Genomic DNA, 23,397 nt, shown 5'->3' on the forward strand with positions numbered 1-23,397 from the left:
TTGCACACTGATGCTTTCCTGGACTTGCTGTTGGTGCTGGTGCTCCCTGAGTTGGGGTGGTGATAATGTGTTAGGGGTCTGTGAAATGTTGGAGTGTGCTGCTCATGGGGTGTACCCTGCCATCTGCGTGCCATCACAAAGGTCTCTGCCTATGGTATTTGGTCATGTTTGCTCTCACTGAATGGTGACATTGTCCCAAGGTGTGTTCCATCCTCTGTGGAGCAGGCCATTTTCCCTGCAGAGTGTCTCCCAAATGCTGTGCTGTGCTGTGTCTACATTTCCTGGATGTGTGAGGGTTGCCTTTCAATATAGCCATGCTGGCTCAGAGATGGCTCCACCTGCATCTGGGGTATCACCCTTGTTGGTCACTGAACTTGTTGATGGGGTATATTGTCCTATGTCTGGGCACTGCTGGGAGGACTCTGCACCCACCCCTCCTGTGTCTGGGCACTGCTGGGAGGACTCTGCACCCACCCCTCCTGTGTCTGGGCACTGCTGGGAGGACTCTGCACCCACCCCTCCTGCGTCTGGGCACTGCTGGGAGGACTCTACACACACCCCTCCTGTCTCAGGGCACTGCTGGGAGTGTTAGGCACCCACCCCTCCTGTGTCTGGGCACTGCTGGGAGGACTCTGCACCCACCCCTCCTGCGTCTGGGCACTGCTGGGAGGACTCTACACACACCCCTCCTGTCTCAGGGCACTGCTGGGAGTGTTAGGCACCCACCCCTCCTGTCTCTGGGCACTGCTGGGAGGACTCTGCACCCACCCCTCCTGTCTCAGGGCACTGCTGGGAGTGTAAGGCACCCACCCCTCCTGTCTCTGGGCACTGCTGGGAGGACTCTACACCCACCCCTCCTGCGTCTGGGCACTGCTGGGAGGACTCTGCACCCACCCCTCCTGTGTCTGGGCACTGCTGGGAGGACTCTGCACCCACCCCTCCTGCGTCTGGGCACTGCTGGGAGGACTCTACACACACCCCTCCTGTCTCAGGGCACTGCTGGGAGTGTTAGGCACCCACCCCTCCTGTGTCTGGGCACTGCTGGGAGGACTCTGCACCCACCCCTCCTGCGTCTGGGCACTGCTGGGAGGACTCTACACACACCCCTCCTGTCTCAGGGCACTGCTGGGAGTGTTAGGCACCCACCCCTCCTGTCTCTGGGCACTGCTGGGAGGACTCTGCACCCACCCCTCCTGCATCTGGGCACTGCTGGGAGGACTCTACACACACCCCTCCTGTCTCAGGGCACTGCTGGGAGTGTTAGGCACCCACCCCTCCTGTCTCTGGGCACTGCTGGGAGGACTCTGCACCCACCCCTCCTGCATCTGGGCACTGCTGGGAGGACTCTACACACACCCCTCCTGTCTCAGGGCACTGCTGGGAGGACTCTGCACCCACCCCTCCTGCGTCTGGGCACTGCTGGGAGGACTCTGCACCCACCCCTCCTGTGTCTGGGCACTGCTGGGAGGACTCTGCGCCCACCCCTCCTGCGTCTGGGCACTGCTGGGAGGACTCTACACACACCCCTCCTGTCTCAGGGCACTGCTGGGAGTGTTAGGCACCCACCCCTCCTGTCTCTGGGCACTGCTGGGAGGACTCTGCACCCACCCCTCCTGTGTCTGGGCACTGCTGGGAGGACTCTGCACCCACCCCTCCTGCGTCTGGGCACTGCTGGGAGGACTCTACACACACCCCTCCTGTCTCAGGGCACTGCTGGGAGTGTTAGGCACCCACCCCTCCTGTGTCTGGGCACTGCTGGGAGGACTCTGCACCCACCCCTCCTGCGTCTGGGCACTGCTGGGAGGACTCTACACACACCCCTCCTGTCTCAGGGCACTGCTGGGAGTGTTAGGCACCCAACCCTCCTGTCTCTGGGCACTGCTGGGAGGACTCTGCACCCACCCCTCCTGTCTCAGGGCACTGCTGGGAGTGTTAGGCACCCACCCCTCCTGTCTCTGGGCACTGCTGGGAGGACTCTGCACCCACCCCTCCTGCGTCTGGGCACTGCTGGGAGGACTCTGCACCCACCCCTCCTGTGTCTGGGCACTGCTGGGAGGACTCTGCACCCACCCCTCCTGCGTCTGGGCACTGCTGGGAGGACTCTACACACACCCCTCCTGTCTCAGGGCACTGCTGGGAGTGTTAGGCACCCACCCCACCTGTCTCTGGGCACTGCTGGGAGGACTCTGCACCCACCCCTCCTGTCTCAGGGCACTGCTGGGAGTGTTAGGCACCCACCCCTCCTGTCTCTGGGCACTGCTGGGAGGACTCTGCACCCACCCCTCCTGTCTCTGGGCACTGCTGGGAGTGTTAGGCACCCACCCCTCCTGTCTCTGGGCACTGCTGGGAGGACTCTGCACCCACCCCTCCTGTCTCAGGGCACTGCTGGGGGTGTTAGGCACACACCATTCTTATTGCAGGTTAGGTGCGTACATACACGGGTGGGGGTTCGGGGCGTACATACACTGCTGGGGTGGGGGATCGGGGCGTACACACACGGGTGGTGGTTCGGTGCGTACATACACGGGTGGGGGGTCGGGGCGTACATACACTGCTGGGGTGGGGGTTCGGGGCGTACATACACGGGTGGTGGTTCGGTGCGTACATACACGGGTGGGGGTTCGGGGTGTACATACACTGCTGGGGTGGGGGATCGGGGCGTACATACACGGGTGGTGGTTCGGTGCGTACATACACTGCTGGGGTGGGGGTACGGGCCATACTTCCACGGGTGTGGGTACGGTCCGTACATACACGGGTGGGGGTTCGGTGCGTACATTCACGGGTGGGGGTTCGGGGCGTACATACACTGCTGGGGTGGGGGATCGGGGCGTACATACACGGGTGGGGGTTCGGGGCGTACATACACTGCTGGGGTGGGGGTTCGGTGCGTACATACACGGGTGGGGGTTCGGGGCGTACATACACTGCTGGGGTGGGGGTTCGGTGCATACATACACGGGTGGGGGGTCGGGGCGTACATACACTGCTGGGGTGGGGGTTCGGGCGTACATACACGGGTGGTGGTTCGGTGCGTACATACACGGGTGGGGGTTCGGGGCGTACATACACTGCTGGGGTGGGGGTTCGGTGCATACATACACGGGTGGGGGGTCGGGGCGTACATACACTGCTGGGGTGGGGGTTCGGGGCGTACATACACGGGTGGGGGTTCGGTGCATACATACACGGGTGGGGGGTCGGGGCGTACATACACTGCTGGGGTGGGGGTTCGGGGCGTACATACACGGGTGGTGGTTCGGTGCGTACATACACGGGTGGGGGTTCGGGGCGTACATACACTGCTGGGGTGGGGGTTCGGTGCGTACATACACGGGTGGGGGGTCGGGGCGTACATACACTGCTGGGGTGGGGGATCAGGGCGTACATACACGGGTGGGGGTACGGGCCGTACTTCCATGGGTGGGGGTACGGTCCGTACATACCCCTACCCACGCTCTGCGTGCCTGGGTACGGCCCGTACCCATGCCTTTGGTGGGTGGGTATGGTGCGTCCCCCCATTGTTGCGGTGCCGTGGGGTCCGCACCGTACAAAGGCCTTGGGGGCGTGGCTACGGGTCGTACCACGCGTACCCCTACATGACCAAGCAATGCTGGTACGAGCCGTACCAAGGCCTTTCTGACGTGGGTACGGGCCGTACCGCCATTGATGGAGTGACGTAGGGGGACGCGTGGTACGTTCCGTACCCACGCTCTTGCGGCCAGGGTAGGGTACGTACCGGTTCGCGTGACCATCCACTTCCGTTGTGACGGACGCTTGCGTTGCTGGCCTCGCCCCCACCCCCTGGAAGTGACCAGGCCCTGATGGTCAGGTATGTCCAGGCCATGTGTGATTTGGTACCATGTGTTGGTGTTGTGTGTCCTACCCCTGCCCCCCCCTTTGCCCCTGGTTGTTGTGCTGACCTTTTGCGGCGTCTGCGTCGGTTCCTGTACGCCAGGTGGACTGCTAGGAGGGCAGGGATGGCACGTAGGTTCGGGTCCATGTCTGTTCATCGCGTCCAGCTGCTCCTTGCGTGTGTCGTCCTGATTTCCCGGCAATTTTTGGCAGCCGGTAAATATTTTCCGTGCGGGATGACGTCGGTTCGAATCGTACTTCCTGGTTCGTGAAACGTAGGCTGGATGCGTACCGACGTCAGGTCGGCGCTTTTCAGGATCGGAATTGTGTTTCGATTCTGTTCGGTCGGTGTTTTGTTAGATTCGTACGGAAATGGTGTTTCCGTAGGAATCGTACTTGCATTTTCGGATGGATTTCGCACCGGGTACGAGTCGGACGGAGAAATGGCTCCGTCCGACGGTTCGTACCGGGTTTTTACCGGATCGGAATTGGCACCCTAGTTGGAGACCCAATGCTCCTGAGAAATAAAACCAGAGTTTCGCAATTAATCGGAATGCCTTTTCATTCACACACTTTCACACGGAAAATGTAGTTCATTCACACAGAATCCTGTCTTTCCCGAGAACAGCGAACAGTCTGTCCTACTACAGAATTATGACACTCGTTAACAAAGTAGCACTTCCCTCTACTTTGTCCTTCTAACAAGCTTAGGAAACACCTGCTACCTTTTTAATGATAAGCGTTATCAGAGTACCTCCTGGCCTCTTGGTACCTAAGATCAAAATTTCACAGGTAACCTTCACTATCATACACACTTCTCTCACACAGAAAATGTCTCTAATGGCAACACACGACGATGTTACCAAATCGAACCCAGACAATGCGTCGTGCAATTTCACTCGTTACACGTTTCCCCGTGTACCTACGGGCAACAACAACAATTCCGTCTTTCTTGAGAGCAGCGCTTACCTCTGCTCTAATACGGAACTGTTACAAACTTCCGACTTCCTACATCCCAGAAGCCGTGCAAACAACATAGAACTCGACGTTACTCAACATAGAGTGTTAATACATAAACCAATATCAATCAATAACCAATAATCAATAAGCGATGTACAAGCAATAATCACCAAACCAAACAATAAAAAACCATCCTCCTGCTACCAGAAAAACTGTTGCAGCGTGGAATCCCAAATCCTCCCTTTGTCACAGACCAAATATCTCACTAACGCATTCAGTCAATACCTTCATTGGTGGGGCCCATAACACCAACATTCACACATCATTGGTCTGCTTTTTCCGAGAGATGAATGATCCAAACGCTGACATGAAAGGAATACCTTATGACCTAAAGGAAAATATATTTACATAACTATACATCAAATATTTTTAATCCAGCACATTTTATAGCTAAACTTCTAGATATTCCTTCCACGCGATCGATAGATCTAATTTAGTTGTTTTGGTAAAGTGATTTTTCAATCCTCTAATTTATATTTATATTTTAAACATTCTCTATGAATAAACAACCCAACTCATTTGTTTATAATCATTAACCCCTTCCATGCTCATGACGGAACGGTTCCGTCATGAGCCACGGTTGAGCTGTGCTCATGACGGAACCGTTCCGTCATGAGCCCGCCCGCGCTCGAACCCTTCAGCACCGCGGCGGAATTCGCCCAGCGCTGAAGGGGTTAATAAAGTTTATCTAATTAATGCAAATTATAATGAACCGTTATTCAAGCCACAGATCACCATATTTACCTAATCTGGCTATTTGTCGGCCTCTAAGTCAATCAAGTCGTCCTGCAGCACGCTACAGTCCCATAGATTGGGTCGAGGCCATAAGCGCGTACAAGTCAATCTATGCCCATTAGATCAAAGTTCTTCAGTTCATCAGGAAATTGGGCAGCAATTCAGTCCGTCAAAGATTCAGGGAAACAGCTGTCCTGCAGTGTTACCGTCCTCTCCGTCAGCATAACGTCAGGAAAAAGAAAAAAAGAGAGCGCAATTCACTATTCTATCAGCTTTTTATAATAAAATCGATGTAAAATTGTAACAAATATCAGTTTAAAACAGTCCTCATTGGTGGGTTTGGGGTCGATCGGTGAAGTTCTCACATAGTTTATTAAGTTAGGTCATCGCACTTGCTGGTTCCGGTTTTTAAAGACAGTCTATTGTTTGGTGTTTCTGGCAACTCTCCCAGTATGTCCTTGGTTAGTACAGCTTGGCTGGGGTCAGGACGAGGCCACTGTTGCTCACGATAGCACAGGCGCACTTCACCCAAAACCTCGTGGAATGTTGTCAGTCGCGTCGAGTCAAAAGGGCGGCCATTTTATGATAGGCCCAAATGGTCAACTTAAGTAAAACAAACACAAAGAGTAATTAAAACATGGAAATGGCTAATAACATGTTAAACCCTTACTAATTCCCCTATGTGTATGTAATTATCTAGCATAATAGCAACATTCAAAGCGTTTATATGCACCCAGTGATGTCATCTGGTGCGACTTACAATTACGTCACAAAAGCAACATATATCATGCAATATTCTAATTTTCTAATATCAGTATGCGTACATATTTTAATTTACGAATTATTTTGGCCATGCAAATGTAAATCCCACGTATAATTCATACATTTCTAGGATTGATTAGTATTCCACTTCAAACATTTAATATGGTTATAATTAATTGATTATTCTAATTAGTACGCACATGCAAATTAGGGGGGGTATACAAAATTTTGTATTACCCGCTCCATCACGGGCTCGTAACTTGCTAGCCAGCATAAACCCCATTTTGTCCCCCCAATGTAATAGGAGTGTTTGAGCTTGAGTGCGGCATATTCAGCCCTGTCCAATTCAAAGCCCGCCAATTGGGCCCGTGCCAACTTTAGCTGGCGCCAAATCCTAGGTGCTTCTGTCCTACTGTGTACCCTCTATAGCTCAAGAACCTGCGCCGTTAGCTCTTCTCTTTTAGCTTTGCTTTCTTTGTTCTCAGCCGCTGATATCGCTATTAATTCCCCATGCACTGTTGCCTTAAGGGCCCCCCATAAAGTGGACAGGGAAATACAGTGGGAGTCATTTAGTGCTAGATAGTCTGTGATGCATTTGAGGATCTGTTCTTTCACCACCGGCCTATGTATCATACCCTCCCGCAGTCTCCATCCCCTGAATCTGTTACGCAGTTGAGGCACCCAAAGAGTCGCTATCACCACATCATGGTCTGAAAGTGCTGCCGGTGTTATATCTATGTCCTTGACTAGTTGCTGGAGTTCTGTTCTGCCCAGCATGTGATCCAGCCTAGAGTATGTACAGTGGGTGTATGAGTAAAAAGAGAATTGTGAAGTGTGTGGGTGAGCCTCCCGCCAGAGGTCAGTCAACCCCGGGTCTGTAGCCAGGTTTCCCCTCAGGTGATAACTCCCCAGTTTGAGTGTAATGGTGACTTGATCTATCCGCTGCCGTGTCTATCACTAAATTAAGGTCCCCTCCAATAAGTAACCACTTCTCTTGCGCGCTCAGGGTTTCAGAGAGGGCCGCTGTCAGACAATTCTCTTGTCCCGAGTTGGGTGTGTATATGGACCCTAGCCCCAAGGGCGAGCCCACACCCAGAACTTGTAAGCTAATAGGTGCCCTTTTATTTCCGCAACCTTATCTTCCACCTTCCCGGCAAAGCGATTAGCCACCAGGATGGCTACCCCCGCTTTCTTATCTTGCGTGGATGAGAAGAATTGTGAGGGAAGGCCCTAGCTCGCCTATGGTGCCAATGTTTGGGGAGGAGATGGGTCTCTTGCAGAAGGCATACATCAGCCCATAAATTCTCTAAGTAGGATAAAATGGCTCTCCGCTTATTCGGGTTATTCAGGCCCCTTACGTTCAGGGTAACAATCTGTAATGAAATCTGGTCACAGATTGCTCGCTGGTTCTTCGGGGACTCTCGCCCCATATCCGGGCCCACCTCCTTCCCCCCTCCCCCTTTGCTGGTCCACCCCTCATCTCGACTGCCATCCCCTACCATACAGCACAACAGTTCCCCCCCCTAACCCCAACCTGAACACCCAACCCCCCCATAATATCCAGCGCCTGCAAGGCGTAATCGCGTGCATCTGGAAAAGAAAGAAGGCAGGGACATACCGTGGTCCAAGAATCCCCACCTCCCCGCTCCCAGCAGACCCCTCCCTAGCCCTGCTTATCTCACTTTGTTGCTGCAGCCCCTCCAGAGTTCATGAGTCATCCTGGGATGCAGTGTCCTTTAGTACTGTGTCTAAGGCCGTTTGCCGCTCCTGTGCCATAGTCGTAGGATCGGGCCCCCACGAGGACCCGGGGAAGCGTTTCTTTCCGACTCTCTGCCAACGATCTCGTGCATTCTGGCACTCCGGGCTGGCCAACTCCGCAGGGCTGGGATGTGGTAGACCCACTATCCTACAGGCCTCTTGAAGGGATCAGACCTGGTAGAGTTTGCTGCCCCATTTGAAGAATAAACGGAACGGGTGATCCCAAGAGTAAGCTACTCCTTTGACCCGGAGATGGGTGGTTACTGCTCTGAACTCTCACCTTTTTAGTAGTGTGCTAGCTGCCAAGTCCTGGTAGAGGGCTATAGAGTGACCCATATACTTGATCGGTTGCTTGGCCCTGGCCTCCCGCAGGATACATTCTTTAAGGAGGCATAGTCTGGCAAAAAAGCCAGGATGTCTGGTGGGGGCGCCGGGACCCGTCGTCTCAGCCTCACTCTATGTGCCCGGTCAATACGGATCTCCATGTCTGGCGGTGCTCCCAGGATGTCTCAGAATAGCTCTTGCAAATAGTGGGTCATGTCCACACCCTTTGCGTCCGAAGGTACTCCCTTCACCCGAATGTTGTTCCGCCGAGAGCGGTTTTTGAGATCCTCCATGTGGGCCTGTAGGTCTATCAGTTGTTCCCTTAGGCAGATCACTTCTTGCTGGAGCAGTATTACCTCCTCTTCCCTGCCCTGTTCCTGGTCCTCTATGGCGGCCAGTCTTTCTCCGATCTCCTGCCACCTCACTTTTGAGTGTTTGGAAGTCCTTCCTTAGGGTGTTGAATAGTGTCTCCAAAAAGGAGCGGGTGATCGGGGCCTCCATGCTCTCTAGGTCGAGCTGAAGTTGTTTCGTGGGGAAGGATCTGTCTTCTCCACTGCCCGCCGCTGGGGGCTTAGTTAGCATGTCTTTCAATGTTCTGTCTTTTTTCCCCATCATGGAAGCCATATTAACAGTGGAGGTTTTAGGGTCTGAAGTGTATCTTTGCCCCTCTGCGCTTCGGGACTATGTGTGGCCGCTGTGTGTGTCCAACAGCTCCACCGTCTCAGAACATTCACTCCAGGCACGTGCTTTGGTCAATACGTTGCAGGGCAGAGTGAGCTCTCTGTGTATTGTTTCCCTTCTCTGCCCCTCTATTCCACCATCCGTTGCTGCTCAGGTATCTGGCTGTCTCACTGCCCCCGTGTGTGGGCCCATCGTGCACTCCTCCTCAGGCAGAGCCCTTCCTGCACCAATCTCTGCCTGAAACTGCCCAGATGAAGCCCACCCGCCGGGGTTCCGTTACTATCTCTTGTGGTGCCTTAGCTATGGGTACCGTGGATCCGCTCTGCGTAAGACCTTCGGCGCCAGTCGACTTACTGCCCGATGCCCCTGAGGTGCAGATCAGCGCACCTCTCCTCCGCTCAGCATCGCCTCAGCCACACCACGCTGGGGCTTTCACCTTTTCCGGGCCGATTCAGCCCTCGCCTGATGTCTGCGTGTGGCAGCTTCGTCAACGGGAGCGTTGTGGCTCGGTATGGGGTCCCAGGCGCCGAGCGTTTTTCTGGCTGATGGCCTAGCGTTGCTGTATTTCGTGCTACTTATGCACCCTGCTCCACCTCATCCACCGCGTGCCTAGACCCTGTGCAACTCTCTAGGCCCCTATCCACCTCTCCCTCTCAGGCAGCTGCTCTGTTCCCTCCGCTGCCAATCTCTGTGTGGAGCGCCCCGCCACTCTCCTCACCAGAGTCAATCGCCTTCAGTGGTCCTCTGCTTGTCCCCCAGGGCAGTCATCGTCCCCTCGTCACTGCCGCCGGGTATTTCCCATGGCCGCTTCTCCGTCGTTTGGGTCATCCCCGGTTTAAAGTCCCAGGCAGTTCCCGAGGTGCGTAGCTTCAGGCTGTTTCCGCTCCGGGTAGGTTCTCGGCTCAGCCTGGGCTCGATTGACAGTCAGGCCTCTTGGCGCCACCGCTTGGGTTGCACAGTCCCGTCTCTCCAGGGGTCGGCGTGCTCAACTGTGCCTGGGCCGGCTCCCTGGATTGGCTGTCAGCTGCCCTCGGGTGCCAGTCGATGAGCCTGGCCGTTGTCCCCCTGTGCCGTGTGGCTGCTCCGTCATCGACACCGTCACTACCCCTGCTACCTCGCTGCAGGCCTACGTATGCCTCACTAGGTCTTACTTCGGTCCCGGCCCCCAGGTGCACCGCTCTATCGCCCCCGTGTAGGGCTGCAGGGAAGCCACTGCTCCGACAATAGGCCTGCAAGGGAGCACAGGTCAATAACTCTGGCCGATGCTCCGTGTCAGCAAGCCTGCACTTCCTCCGGTTTCGCAGTGACTCTCTTTGCGGGCTCTTTACAGCCTGTTAGGCCCCTCACCGGCTCCCGGTCCCCGGCAGCCTTCTCTCTCCCTCTGTCTTCAAGCCATGCGTTGGGTGCTCCACCTAGCCTTCCACCGTGTTCCGCATCCTCCAGGGACCCCTCGACTACCTCTCTGGCGGCTGTAAGGTCTCAGCTGCTTCTCACCGGCCCCCAGTTGGAGCGGTCGGGTCCGGCCGCCATTTATGGGTCAGTGCCTCACGGTCCGATGCTTGGCGAGTGAGTCGACTCTCGAGCCCCCAGCCTCAGTCCTTGCTCTGTCGAGGCGTAAGACGGGTTGGGGGAGAATTTCCCTTGTGAAGTTTGACTTTTACGGGGTGAAGAGCGTAACTCAGGGCTGAGTTGGGCGCCCGGGAGCGGGGAGACGATGCAAGACACGTCTTACCTGCTCGCCATCTTGGCCACGCCCTCTTGGTGTCATTTTAAAGATAAAAATATTTCCTATTTTTTTATAAATTGGTGTGGGATTTTTATTGTGTGCTGTGTCTTAATTATTCAGTGAAGTTGTGTTTTTAAATGCTTTACATACCTGTCTCCTAAGCTAAGTCTGCCTTCTAGAAATAATCTATTGAGACCTGTACTGAACCCTAGACTGTTAGTGGCTTCATTGCCAGTGGTAGATGTATATTTACCACTATTAATAACCCACTTTCCAACACTGGTTTTCTCGAAAGTTCACCTAGCCTCCCTCAGAGCTGTTCTTCACACTGCCTCCTTCTTTGTTTCAGGGTACAAAAAAGCTGACCATATCTCTCCTATCCTCACTTGTGAATGGCTTTACATTAAAGAGAGGGCACAATTTAAGACAGTCTGCCTTGCTCAGAGAGTTCCACAAAACTCTGCAGCCTCCTATCTGGCTAAGAAACTGAAAATCTCTAGTGCACAACTGTGATCAAGGAATGCTGAAACCCTCCTGCTCAAACTACTGACATTCAAATAAGAGTAATGTAGGAGGCAATCTTTCTTCAGTATTTCTACTAGGATCTGCAAATCTCTTATCCAACTCAACACATGGCCCCCATGCTGGGTTACCTTCAAAAGGGAACTTCAAGCCCGCCTCCACCTTCAAAGACACTTTGGTCACTAACTGCTCTCAACTGCACCACTTAATGCCCATTGCCTCTTCTTGATTGTATTGTTCTGCTGCTTTTTGTTGCTATTGCTTGTCCACATTAATTAGCATTCTCTTGTACAGCGCTCTAATTTCCTTGGGCCACGTTTGTGCTATATGAAACTGCAAAATAAATAAATAATTACTACATAATATACAGGACTAGACAGCTGTGCATCACTTACGTTCAAACAATAATACAAGGCCTCCTTAGAGCAATGGGCCCCTAACCTTAATAGTGCTGGTTATGAATACTTTCTTCTGAAGTTCCAATAAAGACCTACTTTTTTAGTGTTTTGTCTGTCTAGTTCCTTCTACTTCTTTCTTTCAACTTTAGGATCCCATTTTTTGGTTAGTAAGCGCTTAGCAATGGGACTGCAGTTGGTGTTCCGAGACATTCTTCTGCATTTTGTTCAATTAATTTCAACACAACACCATTTTATTGCTGTATCTCAAAACTCCTAGTTCACAACCTGTTCTTCAAAGCAGCATTTTATAGGTTGGTAGCTCAATATGGTTGACCTTGCAAAGTTTACCACTAAGATTACTATCAGTGTCTAATCCCAGCATGCCTTGCATTTGTCTTTCATTCTCGCTGTAGGAGGAATCCACTTCTTGGTGCTTCAAACAGGGGATTTGCTCGTTGGCTGCCTGCAGAATATGAAGATGGCCGTTTACTGCCCAAAGGATGGACAGAGAACAGAAGTATCAATGGATTTGCGCTCCCTCTGGTAGAGTCTGAGGGGCTGGACCCACGGTGAAGTAGGAGGGGCTTCTGCTCTGTGCCATGACTAATGGGAGAGCCGGTGGTGAAGAGAAGAGATGTCTTGTTACCAGATGATAGAGGGGCAGTACAAAACACGTTCTGTAGTAGGCACAGAGCAGGAATCACCAAAGACAGATTACTTTTTGAATATATCAGGTGCCAGTCAGTAAAATGTAGGTAGGACACCCCACTTGGGACAAAGACTTGTTTCTTCAACCTCCCGATCCTACTGACTCTCACTGTGAGCATTCCACGCACTACACTCACCACATTCCATGCACGCATCATCACTTAGGCGGTGTACCACCATGACATCGCACATGAAATACATCAAGAGTCATTACTTCACAGGTGAGTATTGCTCCATTTACATCATGATTGATTACATCGGGTAAAACTGTACTTGACAGATCAGTACAGGTGAGTAATTATAAATAATGAAAATATAGAACATAAAAGTATTAACATTAAATAATTTAAACTAGATTAAATGGCAATTTAAGTGAATGCATAAGATAAGAAGTTGATATAAGAAGTTTTAAGAATTAAGTACAAAATGAGTACAATAATAGAGAGAAAAATAAAAAGGACCTTGTTAAAGCGGATACATTTAGAAAAGCTACATATTAGTTGCATTAATATATATAATATACACTCTTCTATATATGTATGTTTTATCAGGAGGTGATGTGTAGCTATGGTTAAGTATCAGACTTTCTACGGAAAAAGTATTTTCAGACTTATTTACAAGCCCCTTGCGCCACCAGTATGTCACTTTTTCCTATGTTGAAAGTGACGCACCGGCGGCGCAAGGGCTTGTAAATAAACCCCTTTGGCCCCTACTATGATGTCGGTTGGAGTTACCTCTGACCAACACTGTTTCTGTGTGAGAACCGATCGACCATATGTCGGCCGTTCCGTACACCTTATTACGATTTCTCTATGGGAGCTTGTGCGGTGGGTGGAAACAGCCTGCAGCGCAAGCTCCCATTGAGAAATGGAAGTTTGTGTAAATTCCTGCACAGTGCAGGGATTTTCAGGGGAGCACCAAAGATGCTCCCCACTGCCTGTAAACCTACCAAGTTCGGTCGGTAAGCCTCCGATGAGTGGTCGTGTCTTACCGACCAACATCGTAATGAGGCCCTTTGTGCTTTGCTACTAACTTTGGCGCTGCACATATTTCTGCGTGAAACTTTCCAAAGAAAAGGTTCATCCCCTTTAGGCTCTTCATGGCAAGGCTAGGTTTAGAAATTATGTATCCAACTACTACAATAAAAAAGGGAAAATTCAAAACGAATATGGGAAGGTGAAAATGTAGTGTGTGTATATATATCTATATATCTATATCTTTATCTATATTCACTTAAAAAACCATAAGTTTCACACATGTTATAGTTAGCTGGACATTTCACTCATAAAAACCATTGAAATTCCCCCGTTATAGTTAGTTCAGATAACTATAACTCGCGCGACCGCAATCCACTGCTGATGACGTCACATATTACATCACTCATGACATGGTCAGTGGCATCACTGATGACATAGTCCTTGTGATAGAGTGGCGGCCGCGCGAGTTATAGTTATCTGAACTAACTATAACGGGGGAATTTCAATGGTTTTTTACGAGTGAAATGTCCAGCTAACTATAACATGTGTGAAACCTATGGTTTTTTAAGTGAATTTGCAAGGTTTTTTAAATGCTAATTCCTAACTATAACATGTGTGAAACCTATGGTTTTTTCAGTGAATATATATATATATAAACACCATTTCCGAATCCCACATATGAATCGGACACACAGTGGCAGCGTTGCCATTCAGTCTCGCATTTTAATCAAAATCTTCGCTGTTACGCGTTTTGGCACACCTGCGTTGTTCACACATGCAGTCGCCATTGACAGAATGCATTAAAAAACAGAGTGTTGCGGTCACATGACCCCACCTTCGATAGGCATAGAAGATAGACTTTTACATCAACAGGAGCCTTTGTGTATTATTAAAGCCTAAACTCACTTTCAGTCACTGGCTCTTATATGTATGTTTTATCTAATTATCGTTTTGTTCATTACCACAATTTCTGCATTGTCATAAAAATATTAATAATAACGATTTTTTTTTTAAAGGAAGGTTTCTTTGTCATTCATAAACAACATGAACCTTTACATTACGTTATTAGGCACACATATTCTTTTCTCAATGTAAATTCAGAGCAAGTGTCCTTTTGTCCTATCATTCCACTCTATGATAAATCTCATGAAAGGTGTACAATAAATAAATTCATCAACTTATATGGGTTATACTCTTAAGTCTCATTACAGTTTTTCCTCTCTCTAACTATTCTCAGCATGAAACAATATGTACTCAGTTTACCATTACTAATTTCTTATTAACGATTTTGATACTTTCTGTATTTAAAAACCTTAATCATAAGAACTGTACAAAAAGGACAAAATAGGGATAAAAAATATGCTTTTCAATAATGGAATCGTCAAGTAAAATGCAAGTGCCCATATCCACGTTTTCTTGAATATTCAATCACTTCAATTAAATTGAAAAATTCTGTTAGTTTTTCATTTCGATCTGCAGATGAACCTACGATTAAACCAAATAGATCACTTTAAGTGTGCAGCCTTATATCTTTATCATCTAATATGCAACTTCATTACAGTACTCCAAATATGTACAAATTTGCTTAAATAAAGTGCAAGTGCTTTACAGTACTTAAGCTGGTACGCACATGTCTTAATACACTGCTACCAATAAAAGGATTAAAATTCAATACCCTTTTACAGTGCAAAATGCATTACCACAGTTTAAATATGTGCAAATTTGCTAATTAAAGTGCACGTGCTTTACAGTACAAATGATCCTAAAGTATATTCATTTTATATCATTATCAGTTGCATTGATGATTAAATATTACTACGTAGTTATTAATCGCTAAAAACACCTGAATGGAATATAAATTGGCTATTACATAGAGGAAAGATTTGTTATTGACACTTCAGTTTTAATTTTGAATGATGTTTGTCTACCTTCATAACTCTGTTAAATATTAAAATTGCTGATTTAAAATCTCACTGCAATGGATAACTCTTTTACATTAAATGAACATGCAAATCCTCTTCAGCATTTAATCCAAATGGATTCTTGGAATTAGATAATAAGATGTATTTTGATTCAAGCTGGCGAAGTTTACTTTCTCGGTTCCCACCCCTTCTTTGTTTAGGTACTTGATCAATTGCAAAATATGATAATTCATTGATGTTACCTTAATCACCTCATTAATGTGGCGTGCTACCACATAACTTTTGTCGTTATTTTTTACTGCCCTGAGGTGTTACAAAATACGGACACGTACCATTTGTGCTTTGTGCTTCCACCATACATTTTTAGACATGTACATTGTAGGATGTAGACCACAAATTCACTTTTACAGTTCAGTGAGCATCTTATTTTCCATGGACTATTTAATAAGGGTGATGAGACCTGTCTTACATTTGCACCAAATTTACATGCCTTACATTTACAGCATTTGTGGAAGCCGGGGCTGGCTTTTAGCCAACGTCCCCCTCTTGTCACTTCCGGGCTGGTATTGAACAGGTAGTTCCTCATTGACCTAGCCTTGTTAAAAGTTACCATGGGTCTACGCGACACCATTCCTTGCAGGATTGGGTCTTGTTTAACTAAATGACCCTGCTGGTAGGTCGCTCCCCCACCACACAGCTCCGCCTGTGTGTCCCGACGCTGCCACTGCTGTAGAAATTGAGGCCCTCCTCCACCCGCCGGCTACCACCTGCACCTCATCCCTGGTGGCCAGTGGTAGGCCTTAGGTTTGTATCTCTGTCGCTGTCTGTCTTCCCTGTACTGCCTGCATTCTTATCTGTGCCCATTTTGCTTGCCTTCTGATTCCCCCTCGCTGCACCTGATTGTGCTCGTTTTTGCCTTCTGTTTCCCCCTCGCAGCCCCTGATTGTGCCCGTTTTTGCCTTCTGTTTCCCCCTTGCTGCCCCTTCATTCTGTGCCCTCTTACCTTATGTTTCCCCCTTGCTGCTCCTGATTGTGCTCATTTTTGCCTTCTGTTTCCCCCTCGCTGCCCCTGATTTGTGCCCTGATTGTGCCGTTTTGCCTTCTGTTTCCCCCTCGCTGCCCCTGATTATGCTCATTTTTGCCTTCTGTTTCCCTCTCGCTTCCCCCGATTGTGCCCGATTTTGCCTTGTTTCCCCCTCGCTGCCCCTTCATTCTGTGCCCTCTTACCTTCTGTTTCCCCCTTGCTGCCCCTGATTGTGCTCGTTTTTGCCTTCTGTTTCCCCCTCACTGCCCCTGATTGTGCCCGTTTTCCCTTCTGTATCTCTCTCGCTGCCCCTTCATTCTGTGCCCTCTTACCTTCTCTTTCCCCCTTGCTGCCCCTGATTGTGCCGCTGCATCCCCTGTGGCCCCGCCCCCTCACTGCCCATTCGCTGCCGCTGCCTCCCGCCTCCCATCTTCCAGCTGCTCCTCCCTCACACATCCCCATATATGGCGGCCGCTGCGTGGCCACGCCACTGGCACGCCTAAGGCAAGCCTGTCTTCGTTCGTCCGTCCGTGCCTGGACCGTGCCCAGCGCCAGAACCCCTGGTCCCCACACCTGCCACGACGACCACCACTGCTACGATGCTAGCTCACTCCACACTCTCAACCCCAGACGGACCCACACCTGCTTCAAGGCCGCCGCGAAATGCACACACGGTCCCTTCACCTGTCGGAACTGCAGCTACACCAGCCTCAGACCTGCCAAACAACCCGCCAAGAAAGACCTCAACCACCTCCAATGCATCCTACTGAACACCTGCTCTGCACGCAAACATGCCGTCGAGCTCTGGGACCTGCTCGACACATCATCCCCGGACGTTGCCTTCCTGACAGAGACCTGGATGAACGACTCCTCCGCACCTGACATCGCCATAGCCATCCCAGACAGCTACAAGATCACCCGCAGAGACCGCACCAACGGAGTTGGAGGAGGAATCGCCATCGTCCACAAGAACAGCATCAGGGTCTCGACCAGCACCGACGACACCCTCAGCACCGCCGAACACATGCATTTACAGATCCACACAGACCCCAACTCCACCCTCAGAGGCACCCTCATCTACAGACCCCCCGGACCCCGACCCCAGTTCAGCGACTCCATCGCCGACTTCGTCAGCAAGCACGCCCTGACCTCCACCGACTACATCCTCCCTGGAGACCTGAACTTTCACCTGGAGAACAACAACAACAGCAACTCGACAACCCTGATCGATAACCTCACCAACCTCGGACTGAGGCAACTCGTCACAACGCCTACCCACTCCGCCGGCCACACGCTTGACCCCATCTTCTCCGCAAGCCCCCACGTTGCCTTCTGCCACACCACCGAACTCCTTTGGACCGACCACCGCTGCATCCACTTCTCCTTCCAGAAACCCACCGCACACCACAACACCCAACAGATCCCTCGCCGCTGCTGGAGAAAAATCACTGAAGACCAACTACACGCAAACCTCGCTCTCAGCCCACCCTCTGATCCCTCCAACACCGACGACGCTGCCCACAGCTTCAGATGCTGGATCGACGACTGCGCCAACACTCTCGCCCCGCTGAAGAAACCTCCCCACAGAGACACCAGCAAGAGGGGCAGCTGGTTCACCCCAGAACTCCTAGCCTCCAAGCGAGCCTGCCGGAAACTAGAGAAGAAATGGCACAGCGGACAGCCACGCAGCCCACAAGGACGCCACTCACAACCACCATCACCTCATCAGGACTGCCAAGAGGACCTCCTCCAAAGACCCCCTCGACAACAATGCACACAATAGCAAGGAACTCTTCAACATCGTAAAGGAACTCTCCAACCCAAGCTTCAACATCAACGACATCCTGCCGTCGCAAGCCCTGTGCGACTCCCTCGCAACTTTCTTCCACCGCAAGATAGCAGACATCCACGACAGCTTCAACACCCAGACAGCCCCTACAGACAGCAACACAACAGACTCTCTGCACACCATCGACCATGACCCCCTGCTAGCCTGACCAGCGTGAGCATCGATGACACCATCAAAACCATGAGCACAATCCACTCCGGCTCCCCATCAGACCCATTCCCGCCCCACATCTTCAACAAAGCCAGCAGCTCCATCGCACCCCACCTGCGCAACATCATCAATCTCTCCCTCGAGACCGCAACCTTCCCAGAGAGCTGGAAACACGCCGAGATCAACGCCCTACTCAAAAAAACCAAGGCAGACCCTAGAGACCTCAAGAACTTCCGGCCCATCTCGCTGCTCCTGTTCCCGGCCAAGGTCATCGAGAAGATTGTCAACAGAGAGCTAACCCGATACCTCGAAGAAAACAGAATCCTGGACCCCTCCCAGTCAGGGTTCCGCAGCAACCACAGCCCTCATCGCCACCACCGATGACATCAGGACACTGCTGGACAACGGTGAGGCCACAGCCCTCATCCTCCTGGACCTCTCCGCCGCCTTCGACACCGTTTGCCACCGCACACTACGCGCACGCCTCCACGCCGTAGGGATCCGAGACAAAGCCCTGGAATGGACCACCTTCTTCCTCTCCGCAGAACCCAGAGCGTCCGACTCCCCATTCCGATCTGAAGCCTCCGAGATAATCTGCGGCGTACCCCAGGGTTCCTCCCTCAGCCTGACACTGTTCAACATTTACATGGCCCCGCTCGCACACGTCGCCCGACAGCACGACCTCAACATAATCTCCTACGCCGACGACACTCAACTGATTCTCTCCCTCACCAAGGACCCCATCACCGCCAAAGCCAACCTCCACGAAGGAATGAAGGCCATCGCCGACTGGATGAAGACCAGCCGACTGAAGCTGAACACAGACAAAACAAATTGGAGGTCCTTATCCTCGGCTCCAACCCTTCAGCCTGGGATATCCAACTCTTTTTTGGTACACCATTTACTAGAATGACTACTGCCTAATTTTCCTCTTTCTCTCCAGCAAAAGTTTCAATATTTTTCTTAAAATCCAAAGGTAAGTACACCACTCTTCCTTTCAGCCCTCTTTGCAAGTCTGTTGGTGGCAGTTTACCTGTTTTGGGCTCCATCCAAATTATAGTTTGAAAAGGATGCACAGATTAAATTAGAACCGACTCAAATGTATTCAATTCTGCAAGTTCCTCCGGAATAGCTACTAATTCTAAGTTATTATGTACTGCTCTAGCAGGCATTTTGTTCTCTTCTAATTTGTTGTAACAATATTTACATATACGTTGATCACTACCTAACTCAAATCGACCTTCCACCAACAAGTAAGTTGCAAATTCTTCCCACTTACTATTGTTCTCCTTTTCACTTTTCAAATACAAATCAACATTCCTAGTTTGACTTTTATAATGAGTACGTCGACAACAAACACAAACATAGTTTGGTATTTCAGAGCACACTACATTAAACTTTCCAATTTCTTCTTCACACTGATCAGTGCTAATCACTTTCCCATCTCCTTCAACATCTGTAATTGTCATACTTTCACTTTCTATGGACTGCTCTTCTGAACAAAAATATCGCATTTCAATATCATCACACTTTTTTTGAACATCTGATAAAGAACCATGTAAAAGACCTGTATTCAGTTCACTTAAACATAATGCAGAACTTTTTACATAGTACAGTTTCCTTACAAACTTCCGCATTTCTGAATGGTGTACTGCTAACATCCTCAAGTGATGAAAAACACTTTTACACACTTTTCTTGAAAGACAAGCCAGAGAATGCCCATGCTTCTCAGTATATTTTCTTACATTACATGGATCTAGTCCTTGCAACAACTTAATCTTCTGTTTAATACTTTTCTGTGTATATTCTCGTAGCAAATTTTGCATTATATCAATAGATTCCTGTTGAATACTACAAATACTGCTATAACCCCACTTATACACAGGAACTTGAATACGTTTCCCTTGCACTTCTTCAGCTATTAACTCTTCTGCACTTTTACCAACCAATTCCTCTTTTGGAAGGGGACAACCATCCTGAACTTCGTAGCAACGACCTCCAGTATCAACTGCAAATAGTAAACTATTTTCCTGGAAGTAACTTTCCTTATTAAAAAAAGTCTCACTAGTAGAAGTATGTTTCCAATCTCCACTAAAGATTTTGCAAAAGTTGGTTCTGTTCACAAGTCTTTTTCTTCTACTTTTCTCTTTCAACACTTTGATTATTTTATCCAACACTTTGATCCTCTTCAAAATCACAATGAATAACTTCTGTTTTAAAGTGAAAGCAGTATCCACTATACTTTCAATACGCTGCTTCTGTTTGAATTGCAGCACTTTCTTTTTATATTTGCAGCATGTTTTCATTAAATTCTGAATCACTCTAGTTCGAAACAGTCTCTGACGAATTTCTTGAAATTGTTTTTGTCTCCGGGTAACAGATACTGTTTCTTTATCATGTTTTCTTTTCCTGGCACCCCACCACACCACAGCACTCACAATGCAACCCACTGCAGACAACTTTATAGATAGTATTTTTAAAAATTGTAATCTATGTACTTAGGATGATATTATCAACCAAACGGCACACAGAAAATTTCCATTATTAACTTAACAATTTTATATACAACTTCGCAAACATAACATTGCACCCAAAGCTTTAAGTGGGGGGGGGTCGGTGGGGGTCTGAGCACCAGCAGTTTATTTTTGGGGGGCCTCGAAACGGATCTCTATGGGGCTCTATTTTCAGGCCTCGCAAAGGTAGTCCGTTGTTTTCTTTTCTTTATTGGACTGTAGTAAGACAGTGAAAGCATGCACATTGCTCACTACTGAGAGGTGGAGACATCATGCCAGGTGAGTCGCGTTGTAGGAGAAAAGAAATCCTTTAAAGAGAGCCATTTTCTCTCAGGATTTCCCTTCATTTTTTGCAGGCCAGAAGCAACATCATCGTGGCGTGATTAGCAGAGAGACCACCAGGCGCGCAACGCCCATTGCCCTGGACTCCCTGAGACAGCTTCCCAATCGCACACACAGAGCCGCACCCGAGTACTTCACAACAGGTCTACAAAAGACCATTTGCTTGTAAATAATGCTCTGTTCTTTTTCACCCCTTTTTAGAGCCCCTACATCCCCACTCTGCCTATTGCTGAAAGAATAAGCCTCCCCCGAAATTCGCTCTGGTTGCACCTTTGAGACGACCACACGCAGCCAACTCCAGGACAACCCTGCTCCCACCTTTCACAGTGTCTTGTTGTAGTGCTATGAAAACACACGCTTTGCCTGGCTCACTTAGGGGCATATTATCAAGAAAGGCGTTAAAATTATCGCCGTTTTAGTAGCAGGAAACTGCCGCTAAAGCGGCGATAATGAGCTTGATAATATACCCTTGTGAATTCCCATAGAAGCCCTGCTTCACACCAGAACCTGGGCTGCTATGGGAATTCACAAGGGCATATTATCAAGCCTATTATTAACCTCTTCAATGCCCATGACGAGCTGGTCTCGTCATGGGCCGCGGTGGCGCTGTGCCCATGACGAGACCAGCTCGTCATAAACCCCGCCCGCTAATGAAACGGCCGGCACAGGGCGGGGAAAGGGGCGGGCACTGAAGGGGTTAACGCTGTTCTTGATAATATGCCCCGTTATGTTTCTAAATTAACGTCTTACACTGAAAAGCTGCTTTACATTTCTTTTGATGGATCAACCTTTGATTAAAATACCACCAGAGAAGGGTGATGAACTATGGTCCACATAGAGCAACTCAAAGCTTTCTTCCTCTTTATCAGAAACATCTGCCTTTCAATGCTTATCGCCAGCCTTTTCGGCCCCTTAAGAGGCTGGGTGGATGAGTATACGCAGTATTTAGGATCGGGGCGGAAGGTGCACGGAAATAAGGACGGATAGTTGAATAAAGTGTGAGTGGATGGATGACCAGATGGATGAATGGATAGCTAGATGGATGGATGGATGTATGAATGGATGGAAGGATGAATGGATGCATGGACTTAGGATAGACGGGTGGGCTGATAGATACTTACGATTGGTTATGGGACAGATGTATGTATGGATATATGGGCGTATGGCTGGATGGATGGCACAGAGCTTACCATAGGCGAGTGGGCTGATAGATGCTTAGGATAAGTGCAGGGACAGATGTATGTATGTATGTAGGTAGGAATGTATGGATGAATTGAAAGATCGTTGGATGGCGCAGTGCTTAGGATGGATGGATGCAGGGCTTTAAGTGGGCCGGCTCTGAGCACCGGCAGTTATTTTCAGAAGGCCTCGAAACGGGTCTCTATCGGGCTCTATTTATGACCCTCGCAAAGGTAGTCAGTTTTCTTTTTTTTTTTTTATTGGACTGCAGTGAGAGCATGCACATTGATGTGTGCCTGCTCATTTTTCTCACTACTGAGAAGTGGAGACATCATGCTAGGTAAGCCACGTTGTAGGAGGAAGGGAAATCCTTTAAAGAGTGCGTTTTCCGAACGTAGGATAATTGGAGGGGATTTTCTTAAGCACACAATGCTAGTTATCTTGATTTAGACCACGCCCCTACTTGGATAGCCCACACCCCTTTAAGAGGTTTGCCATGCCCCTTTTAGAGCACCCCCAGTTTTTTTCCCACTTAAAGCCCTGACTGCACCATAGTAACAAAGAAATGGTCCAAGCTTCCATTTAAATGTACAATGGCACCAAGTTTCATAATTTGCCATCAATACTGGCAGCCTTCTACCACAGTGCAAGAGTGTCTATCAGCACAAAGTTTTGTTATCCACAGAAATGTTGTGTGATTTGCGTAGCTGTCTGCTGCAACACTCATCACCAAAAGGTATTAAAACATGCAAATTTGCAAGTAAAACATATACCATACCATAAAGCGGTTCATAAATGGGCCCAGTGCAACTACACCACCCTCATCCCCATCCTTGCTTAACCTTACGAAATCAAAGAAAGAGCCCCAGCAAACCTGGTAGAGCAATACAGGGACTTAATTTCAACAAGTGTCTGCCGGAACACTCAGCAACAAAAGGTATTAAAACATGCA

The 23,397-nt window shown here is 49.4% G+C and overlaps 1 protein-coding gene across 3 annotated transcripts in view; it reads left to right on the forward strand.

Annotated features, from left to right (window-relative positions):
• Positions 1-23,397, forward strand: part of LOC146859096 (eosinophil peroxidase-like) — a 306,952-nt gene that overhangs the window by 136,130 nt on the left and 147,425 nt on the right. For all 3 annotated transcript variants that reach the window (XM_085649750.1, XM_085649749.1, XM_085649751.1), the window contains exon 6: positions 12,195-12,324. In XM_085649750.1, coding sequence (XP_085505876.1) covers positions 12,195-12,324 — 130 coding nt within the window. The remainder of the gene's footprint in view (positions 1-12,194; positions 12,325-23,397) is intronic.

This window comes from Triturus cristatus, chromosome 3_2 (genome assembly GCF_964204655.1).
Source record: "Triturus cristatus chromosome 3_2, aTriCri1.1, whole genome shotgun sequence".
In the NCBI taxonomy this organism is placed as follows: domain Eukaryota; kingdom Metazoa; phylum Chordata; class Amphibia; order Caudata; family Salamandridae; genus Triturus; species Triturus cristatus.